This window comes from Apium graveolens, chromosome 7, assembly GCF_009905375.1.
Source record: "Apium graveolens cultivar Ventura chromosome 7, ASM990537v1, whole genome shotgun sequence".
Taxonomy (NCBI): domain Eukaryota; kingdom Viridiplantae; phylum Streptophyta; class Magnoliopsida; order Apiales; family Apiaceae; genus Apium; species Apium graveolens.
In genome coordinates, this window is record NC_133653.1 from 147,418,463 (window position 1) to 147,429,132 (window position 10,670).

Below are 10,670 nucleotides of genomic sequence, written 5' to 3' on the forward strand. Positions count from 1 at the left end.
ACGTGATCCGATTGATGTATAGTATGCTTGTATGTGCATTGTCTAATGATTTTTATCATAACTTTTAATCTGTAAGTCAGATTTGGGTGAAACGAAGGGTAGATAAAAGCTTGTAATGAAAAGAATAAGATGAGAATTAGTATTGATATATACATGTGATGTCTAACAGAGTAAGCGAGACATATAAATGGAAAGCAAGTGGTCAGTGAGTGAAAATCAATTGATGAGTGCAAGTAAAGTGAAAGCGGACTGAGATAAGGCAAGTATTTTCGAAACTCTCTTCATATATGTTGCATGTATTCTCGAACCTTCCTATAATATATTGCAAGTATTCCTGTTTATTCTTGTTATACTACAATTCGTTTTTGAACCATCTTGGTATATATTGAGATAGTTCTGCTTTATATTGCAAGTACTTTGAAGTACTTAACCCTAAACCCTGATTTTTGTTATTGATCTTGAGCCGTAAGCCTTATTCTTTGTAAACAATTGATTGTTGAATTCTCATATAAGAACCACATATATACTATACTACTCCAAAAATACATATATACCACATACAGATCCCTGATATGGAATTGCTTAACATACGAACCTTTATACCTTGTATACCAGAAGACCAATCCTTGTAACCACTAAACCTTTGGTAATCTACTTTCTGATTCTTTCCCAGGCTGGAAGCTAATCTTCGTATTTACCTTGTTATACTTTCATGATATTAAGAATTACCCTATGCCTCGAGATAAATGTTGTTTATGATTCAGTTTATTGATTTACATTGTTTATCATGTTGATACTATAGAAGTGGATTATTTTTAAATATGGACCAGATTCGTGGTCATGATAGGCCAATGTGTGCCTTAAATCTAATATAAATAGCAGATATGTGAGCCTTGCTCGGGGTTAGTGCGTGACTGATCAACAACCTAACCTTAATTTTTAAAAATGAAAGTGAATATCCAATTCTAATCATTGCTTATTAGGAAACTTGATTCCTTATATCATTTCAGTTGATCATTGTTTAATCTCAGTGTTGTCATTATGATTTGCTGAGCTAGATAGCTCACTCTTGCAAATCTGTTTATATTATTCTACAGTAAAAAAAGAAATGGTTGGTAGCAAAGTTTCCAGTCTAGTGTGCGAGTTAGGATTCCGGGATGAACTGGATTGAGCTAGCAAGAGCTTTATGTTTAGTTTGAGTTATGTAAGCTTGTAAGAATGCTTTCACTGTCAGTTGTAAGTTGAGCTAGTTGGGATTCAGTACGATGTAATAAAAGTTAAGATGGTGGCTTATTTTCATACTTTAACATGTTGCGATCCGTGGCTATGGCAAGTAGGGTCATTGCATACATTATTCTCATAAACAGGTTTATATAATGGGTGTGTGTGTGTTGTGGACCCCAAACTTCTGACCCGGGTTTGGAGGGTGCCATACTGCCCCCTAAAGAATGTTACCTTATATGTTACATTAGATATGGTATTCATGAGCTAATTTAACTTTGTATTTTTTGTGTTACCTTAGCCAATAACGTGGTGTTACATTAGGTATAAAGTGTTGCAGCTTATAACATTCTTGTTAAAGTGTTACCTTAGAGTATTAAAATATGAATATAATAGTGTTTAAGATTAAATATTAATTTAAATTAATTTTACAAGATTTTAAGGTAATTTACTAATCAAATACGTAAGATATATTATGACATAAAAATTTTGTACATAATAAATTTTTTAAAATTTAAAGTAATAATTTAATAATAATAATATAAATTTTGAATTTTAAAAGAAATAAAAAATGCTACAAATCCCCCTCATATAAATGTTAGCAATGATATAAAAATTTTAAAATAAAAATGTTAAAACTTTAAATATACGTATTTATAAAAGTAATAAAGTACCTATAAGAATTTTTTTTTCTAAAATAATTATTTTAGGAGTTATTACAATATCATAGTACAAATAATTTCTAGCTATTGGACTTCAACCCAAGGAAATTTTTGGGCTAGAGCGGGCAAAATTTGGACTATTACCGCCCAAATTTTTAGACAGTTCAAAAATTTCGTACAAGCTCTCTGAATCCGTTCTCACACTCAATACACCCTCACAATCAACTTTAACTCCCAACACTCTCTCTCTCTCTCTCCCCCCCCTCTCTCTTTTTGGCTAATATCTCCCACTAGTTTCTTGTTATCACTCTCACTCTCTCTCGTTACCACATTAAATCTCCAGTATGTAATCAGGACTTTGAATTTCTAATTAAGGCTCAAATGATTTACAAGTCAAGCTAGGGTTCAAAGGGGATTTGTTCGTCCACTTCGGGTTAAAGTCCTTCTCTCTTGTTCTTTCGCTCCCCTCTTTCCAACGCTCTGTAAAATTCTCTTTTTTATATATCTGTCTCACACAAACCTCTCTATAAATCTGTCTCTCTCCCCGGTAAATTTTCTTGGTCAAATTTGGTAAGGGCTCTTAAAATTAGGGTTTTTTGTTTTCAGGTAAATTACTCGATTTCTTCGCTTAAACTTTAACTAATTGATGTTGTAAAACTTAATTGTTGTTTGGATTCATATTTAGTAATTTTTAGGTTTGATTTGGTTTCTTGTTTTGACAATTTTGCAGGTGAGGATTTAGTTGGTTGAGGGATCTGGTGCTAGTAGGACCAGGGAAATTCTTAAGAATGAAGGATTTGGTGCCTTTTACAAGGTTCTGTTGCTGTTTTCGATTTGTTTAAATTATTTACACTAGCGAGAATTGTATACGGTTTAGACTTTAACAACTTAATTTTGAAGGGAATGAGATGCAAACCCTACATAAATTATGATATCATAAATTTCCACCCTTGACATTAGTAAAATTTATGAATCTGGTCGTATTAAAAAAATTAATTTATTTGTAATAGTTATAAAAATTATAACTATTGACTCAATCTTGCGTATTAAGGATATTATCTTAATGTGATTATTTAACTACCTTGCTGGTGTGCAACATTCTACAATAGGTTTATTGGAAGCATACCTATTCAGCTTCGATATTTGAGGAAGCATACCAATAATAGGTTTTCGATTTGTTTACTATATCTTGTTGTTTCATTTATACTTCACAGTTGACTGTCAATATTTCATGTTCCTTACTTAACTACATATGATCATTCTGGGAAGTTTATAATATCTTATTTTTTATGAAAGGTCTATATTTGATGTTCCTTACAACTACATCCTTTTAAGAAGTAATTATAAAATAGTGATGAAGTAATATTTGTTCCCGAGCAGAATGGACCAAATTTTGCCTGTAAATTGTGGTGGTAGGAATACAACTGCTACTATCCATTCTGATCTGCGACATTCAGGTACTCTAGTTCCATTAATACTGTGGATATAAATTAAATTATTGTTATATTTTTACTCATTTGGGTGATTGATTTTTTATCTTCTCCAGGAAATGAGACAAAGGTAGGCAACCACTCTTACACTGGAGATGAAAATTATTCAAGTATGCAGGATTGGAATGTGGAATTTAAGGATGCTAGGTCGGCAGCGCAGGCAGCAACACAATTACACATACTATTTTCAAGAGGAGACTTATACAGTCGTATCATTTTTATACTAAAATTGCTTTTAATTAGTAATTCTTGTTACAGTTTTGCAAATGACACTCGTCGCAACACAAACATAATATACACATACTTGATACTCCTATCCTATGTTATTACATTAATTGTCTGTGTGGGCCCGTATTTGAGTTGCTGTTAGTGATAAATACGCCTGGAAACTCATCAGCCTGGAAACTCATCATCATTCTCCTCTTACCTTTTTTCTCATTTTTTTTCCCTTTTATTCTCTTTTCTTCTCCACCATCTTTCCCTATTTTCTCTTCATTTTTCAACTCAATTTTTTTTAAATCTCTACCACTTTATTTTCATTTTGTGTGCTTATCTTGTTTTGTTTCATCACTTCCAGGTACTAATTCTTCCTACTTTATTTTAATCCGTAGGTTCTTAGTTAAATCACTTAATTTTTACTTTTTTTAAAATTATGTGTTTCAAAAGTGATTAATTATTATTGATTGTTTATTTTTAATCATGATACATAATTGTTGTGATTCGATGTTAATGTATTGAGTAAGTGCTGCATTCTGTGCATTTGGTTAGTTGAATTGCCTGATTTAGACTATAGTTTAGTTTTTTTGTAATGGATCCATGGGAATTTTTGAGGAAGTGAGGATGTATTACGTGGCATTGCTTAGGGAGTAGAGTGAAATGTGTTATGTGTTCGATTTATTTGTAGTGTTTATGTATGCGATCCGTGTTGTATTTTAGTGCCTGGTTGAGTATTTGTAAGTGTTTTGCCTAGTATAATTGTGTCCTTTGTAATGCCTAAGCATAGTTGCTTACTAAAAATGAAACAGACATAGTTGTTGGCCCGCAAGACGTGCAGAAGATATCTGACACGGTCTTATGTGTTTCATAATTTAGGGATGGATTTGTATATGCAGTGAATAAATGGAGAATATTATACATAATTAAGTTATCCGGTAACATCAGAATTTGGATATCATTACATGAACCGTTACCTACTTTTTAGTTGCTTATTTGTAAGTATTAGCCTAATTTGTAAGTATTACAGATTTATCCTCTGGATGAACTCCTTCGATGACAAGTCCGTGGCTTTTGACTATTTTATAATTATTTTATATTTTATAATTGCTGATAAGTGTCCATGAGTTGCTTGATATTTAAAATTATGGACAGTTCTCCAAAGCTTTAAATCGTTTCCAGAGAGAGGATCCTACATTCCGTGTTGGTTTAGATGCTGAGAGTGGTCAGGTACTATTTTGTAACTTAAGTTTCTCAAATATGATTATTTTCAGGTTTTAGTTTATTTGATAGGATAACATGTAAATTAACAGACAATAATTTCTGGCATGGGAGAGCTACATTTGGATATATATGTTGAGTGCATTAGAAGGGAGTACAGGGTACTGACCTTCATTTCTTATGATCAATTATATCTTGATATTGCTGCTGGTTTGAGTATTGTCTGTTACGGTATAATTTTTGTGGAAAAACTATCATTACATGAAAACTATCTTGATATCTGTCATGATGGAATAGTATTAAGCTATTCAGAAGAACTTTTCCATACAATTTAATTTTGTTTAATGTTCAAAGGCTGAGGTGATTCTGAAGATACGGGCTGAGTTTGCCTCGAGTATCAATGCAAACACGATTGCAGTACAAATGCCACTCCCAGCGTATACAAGCAGGTAATGGTATTTTATGTTTTAGAGTCAAAATTATCTTGAAGTTATTTTTCTGATTTGTAGAAATTGTTACTTACTCCGTGTGAGATATATTTTTTTCACCTAAGATGTTACTCAATTTATACGATTTCTTTTTCCCACTTATAGTTTATGAATTTCATTTTTTGTACCTGGGAATTGTGAGTTTCTCATTTTACCGTTAAGGGGGGGGGGAATTTACAAGTATATTCATGGATGTAAAGGGTTCTGTCCGGATAATTTTGTACCAAAAAAATAAATAGAGTATTAAAAAAAATAGCAATGGAAATAATAAGTAATAGGAACTTAAATGAACCTAGGGATTGGAGAATGGAAGGGTAAAAAAATCAATTGCACAAGTAAAGCATATAGGGGATTATTTGTTGTTTGATGTATAGACATCTTTGCATCTGGTATCAGAGCCTTTTCTCTCTTCGAGAAAATGTGGGTACTGGTCTACAGGAATATGTATATATCTATACTATATATATATTTATAAATTATCAATTAGTGTAACAAAGTTGAACAATGTTATTTCTAAATTACTTACTACCTTGGGATTTGATGGTTATGGCATTCATATGAATTTAATAATCTTCAGAGTTAGTTTTGAGTTGGAACCTAGAGCAGTAGGACAGACCACTGATTTTAAGGAGTCAAACAAGAGACTAGAATGGAATTTAAAGAAGGTAATTCTTTTAATATCTGTCCAAGTCTTTATTGCTTTCCATTATTCAATTTTCCAAGCATTTGGATATGGCTTTAGAAATCAATTTTCTTCCGCATTGGCATGCAACCTTTAATTTACTTATTGATATTTTCACTAAGCATATATTAATTTTTCTTATTGATATTTTCCTCTTATTTCTTTGAAGACATAGCTAAAAATATTAATTTTTGTTTATTTTTATATAAAATGCAGGTGAGCAACTGTGGCCATTAAAAATCAATTCGTAGGAAGCAATGCAAATGAAATCACAATGGTGGATTCTTCCCCTAGTCACATGTTGCCATACAAAAGCTAATAATTTTATGTTAACATATTGTAGTTGCCGTAACTTTAGATTTGTAATGGTTTAGTTAAGTAGCTTGAGTTGGTTCGGGTGCAGAACATTGTGGTATGTAATAATAATTTGGTATGTAATAATAATTTGGGATTGTTCCATTTTCAGTAGCAACATTTTCATTTTTCTCTGTTTAAGTCTTATAACAGGCTGTTAAATTGTTACAATAACCTATATACAAATGTTACAGTAGCTTTTTAAAGTGCTTACATTAGCTACTAAAGTGTTACCATAGTACTAAAAATATACCAGAAAAAATGGGACCCATATGCCAGAACACCACCGTGGGACCCACATGCCACATCACCACTGTGGGACCAAATGCCACGTCACTGCAGGGGGGCCACATGCCACATCACTGCAGGGGTCCCAGAGGCCATGTCACCGCTGTGGGTACCCTAAAGTATCAGCGAAAAAAACTAACATAAATTTTATGTTACCTTCGGTTGTTTTTGGCCTAAGGTAACATTTTAGGGGCCCTATTGTAACATTTTTTTGGGTTACAGAAGGCTGTTTTTGGTGTAGTGAAATCTTTACTGCTACCGATAAAATTATCTGATAAAATGATCTAAGTCTATAAAGAATTGAATAACAACTCATGAGCAACAGTCTATGAAAGTGTTCATATATAACTTAATCCTTATCAGAAATTTTATCACACCATGAAACCTAGTCACAAGATTGATTATCAGTATTTATTGGTTTCAACTAAACACTAATATATCAATGATCAATTTCATCAGTATTTATCAGTTTTGAAATAACTAATAAATCTTGATAAATGATTATTGCTATAGATGAAAATGTTACAGCTTACTTTTAAAACACAGAGTTTGTGAGGACTCTGCATCTTTGAAGTCTTATTGTATAATCTACTCATAGCCATTGATGAATAAGAACTAGCAGTTGGACTCCAAGTGTTCATTTTGACTGTCAATGGCTAACGTTATCCATTGATGATGTTATATCAGACTAAATCAAACTCATAACTTTTCTATCTGGCATTGGATATCGGATAGGAATCTTATTTGAACACTTGGCTACCGATCAACATGTAACACGATTTCATCCATTGATATACATATAAATCATCAAAAGTCGTGACATGTAAAATCTTTTACAACAAACACCGGATAATGTGGTATGACTACTAAACAAATGAGCATAAGCTGATCTTGAAAATACAGAAACATCAAACCGATTGAAGAATAGGTTTTTTTAAACTCTATAGCATACAATCTGGCTACTTAAAGCATATATCTAACAAATATTAAAGAGAGTTTTGGCATACCTACCTTGCTTACCAACTTTGTGAAAGTGGATTCTGCTTGGTAGAGATATCTGCTTGTGTTGATGTGCTCGATTCTTTTACTCTTGAACTGAAGATTTAGTTATGCAAAAGCTCTTGTGTTGTCACAGTAGCATGAAGTTCATTCCAACTACAAGTCATAGTCAATAAATTGACTTTTTGTCTATGTGTTTTATGAACATCATCATCCAGCTTCAGTGTCTACATCCTCGGCAGTAGAGATTGACACTTATCTTAGCTTCTTTGCAAATTCAAGAGTTTAGTCCGACTTCTAGATGGTGACATCTCCTTGTAGATTATATCATGTCATCTTTGTAAGCTGAACAGTTTGCATCTAGACAACCTGTTAGATCAAACTAAAAGTCTCTAGGTTATAAATTTCTGAGAATTGATGTTATTTTGAGATATCTGAATAGTTACTTTAAAGTTTCTGAGTAAGAATATAATGAAGAAAAACTAAGAAGAAAGCACAAAACTTGTGATAAATATAATATTTGATCTACTGTGAGTTTAAATATAATGAGAACCAGCTTAGCTCTTGCATCTTGAAATGATTACACAAGCATTCATTTCATATAGATCAAGAATTGACATGAGTGATTTTTCAGATATAATCAGTTAAGTCAAACATCTAAAGAAGAACATGCATAATCAGTGTTTGACTTATAAGGAATTCACCACTCTCTTTATTTTCTGAGCATCAAGAAAAATAAGTGAATTCACTCATCAAGATCATTTTATATTTAATTTTAACATTGATTTTGATACACCTTTTTCAAAATTAGAATTAATAATTATATTATTCACACAAAAATGTACAATTATTCTAGAGAAATGTGTATTTTTAAAAGAAAAGCACTACATGTTCTAGTTTGATGTATTTTGAATTTGACATGAGCTGAACAAACATGAAAGATCTTGATTGCTTCTGTCATAGCTACTAGTAAAAATATCATTGTCAATCTTTACTTTCTGCAGATAATCTTCATCTAGATTGGATTGGCTCCTTGAAATTATGCCATTTTCATCCTCCTTGATTCTGAGTTCCCAATTGTTTTCTTTGACTGCATTTTCTTCTGCTTTAGGCACCAGCTCATTGACTTTGTTTATGTCAAGTTGGTTTGACACTAGTTGATTGAATGCAAACCAAGTTGATTCCAGAAGAAGTTCCTTCACTCTTTTGGGTTCTTTCTGAATAGAAAGTTATTGTACAAGCATTCCTCTATGGTGATTCCTCTGGTTCCTTCCTTGATAGATTTGTCTTTAAAATATGAGTTGCGAATATGACTCCTTGTTAGCTTTATTTGATGAGGCAAGTTTGATGTTTTCAATGAGATTTACGAGTTGCAAAGAGTGACAGTTGACATATCTTGTAACTCCATCTGAGTGAGAGATTTCAGTCTTATCAGCAGTCGATGTCACTCTACTTCCTCTATCAACTGATAGCTCATCGATGGCTAGCTCTTTTTGATTAATGGCTATCTCTTTGAGTTGATCAATGAATGTTCCATTTTTCTGTCCAACTGCTATTTCCACGTACTTTGGTTTAGTAGTCAACATGATGAGTTCTCTGAAAACATTACATCCATCAACTTTCCAGTCATATCTTTCATTATTCATTTTGACACCATCTTCAATACTTTGATGTTGTGAATATGTTGTGCACTTGATGATTACCTAAACAAAATATCTAAGTAGATTTTACTTAGTGAAATAATGTAGCACTCGACGGATAAGAATTATAGTCCCGATGGATAACTCAGTTTGAGTACCGACGGATGAGTAATTTATTATCCATCGAGTGAGTAGCTTATATAATGATAAGTTTGTAGCACAGTGTTGTATGCACCTTTGTATAGAATCTGTAGTAGCATATAAGTCATGTTGACTTTAACTAGATATGCAAAATAGGTTGATTAATTGTACATAAATGATGTCTTGTAATTCTACATAAGTGATATAGAGTCAAATGGCAAAATAGCTACCGACGGATGATTAACAAAGCCATCGACGGATGATCAAATGACTTTCAACAGATGTTCAAAATAGCAGTCGACGGATGATCAATTAAGTCATCGACAGATGATCTGAAAGTCGACGGATGATAATATCAAGATTCAAACATCAGTTGAACAGTGAAAGCTGACACACAGCCGTCGAGATTGGATACAAACACTGTGGAAGCCTATTAACTGGGTAATAAAGGACGAAAAGCAGCAAAGATCAAGACTGCTAGATTTTATATTTATTCAGTTCTTTTGACTTTGTAATCTTGGTAATATATATAAACCAAGAGAGTAGCAAATATAAAATAACTAAGAAAACTAAGTGAGCTTAGAAACAAACACAGAGAAATCTTTGTAAGCACTATCTTTAGCATTTCCTGTGTTCTTAGTTGTTCTATCTTGTAAAAGCAGCTGTGAGCATTTCTGCACACAGAGGTCTCTCGATATATTAATATATATCTCTGGTGGAATTGTTTAAATCCACCAGAAAGTTTTTAAAGACTCTTGTTTTTAATTACTCTTGTTTTGATTCATTAAAGTTTATATTCCGCATTGTGCTAATCAAAACAGATATATCTATAATCGAGTTGAACATTTTTATTTCAAGAAAAAAAGGTAAAGAATTCCATTCAACCCCCCTTCTGTAATTCTTGCTATATTGTTAAGGGACTAATAATTGGTATCAGAGCAAGCTCTTAATCTACAAAGAGTTTAAAGATCAAAACAATTCAGCAAGATGAACAAGAAAGATGTTGGAGTCAAGATTCCTTTTCTGGATAAAGATAATTACCATCATTGGAAGGTAAAGATGCATCTTCATATGCTTTCTCAAGATGAGGCCTATGTGGACTGCATAGAAAGAGGCCCTCATGTTCCAATGAGAGCTGCAACAGGAAATGAACCATCAGTTCCAAAGCCAAGGCATGAATGGTCTGATCCTGATCTTGAACAAGTCAGGAAAGATAAAAAGGCCATGAACATTCTGTTCAATGGTGTTGATGCAGATATGTTTGATAACAT

The 10,670-nt window shown here is 32.5% G+C and overlaps 1 protein-coding gene across 10 annotated transcripts; it reads left to right on the forward strand.

Moving 5' to 3' along the window:
* The first annotated feature begins 2,079 nt into the window (after positions 1 to 2,079).
* On the forward strand, positions 2,080 to 6,445 carry LOC141671053 (AP-4 complex subunit mu-like). Of its 10 annotated transcripts, XR_012554918.1 has the most exons (10): positions 2,080 to 2,316; positions 2,459 to 2,489; positions 2,614 to 2,697; positions 2,993 to 3,049; positions 3,264 to 3,340; positions 3,430 to 4,816; positions 4,900 to 4,968; positions 5,162 to 5,256; positions 5,873 to 5,960; positions 6,194 to 6,445. XR_012554918.1 is itself a non-coding variant. In XM_074477136.1 (8 exons), exons 5-8 carry the CDS (start codon positions 4,915 to 4,917, stop codon positions 6,212 to 6,214), a joined length of 258 nt encoding a protein of 85 aa, XP_074333237.1. In that variant the 5' UTR covers positions 2,084 to 2,489; positions 2,614 to 2,697; positions 3,264 to 3,340; positions 3,430 to 4,816; positions 4,900 to 4,914; the 3' UTR covers positions 6,215 to 6,445. The 10 variants fall into 10 exon arrangements, 1 of the variants encoding a protein (XP_074333237.1); XR_012554917.1 differs by lacking the exon at positions 2,459 to 2,489; XR_012554919.1 differs by having other exon boundaries at positions 2,081 to 2,489; positions 4,900 to 5,038.
* The last annotated feature ends 4,225 nt before the right edge of the window (positions 6,446 to 10,670 follow it).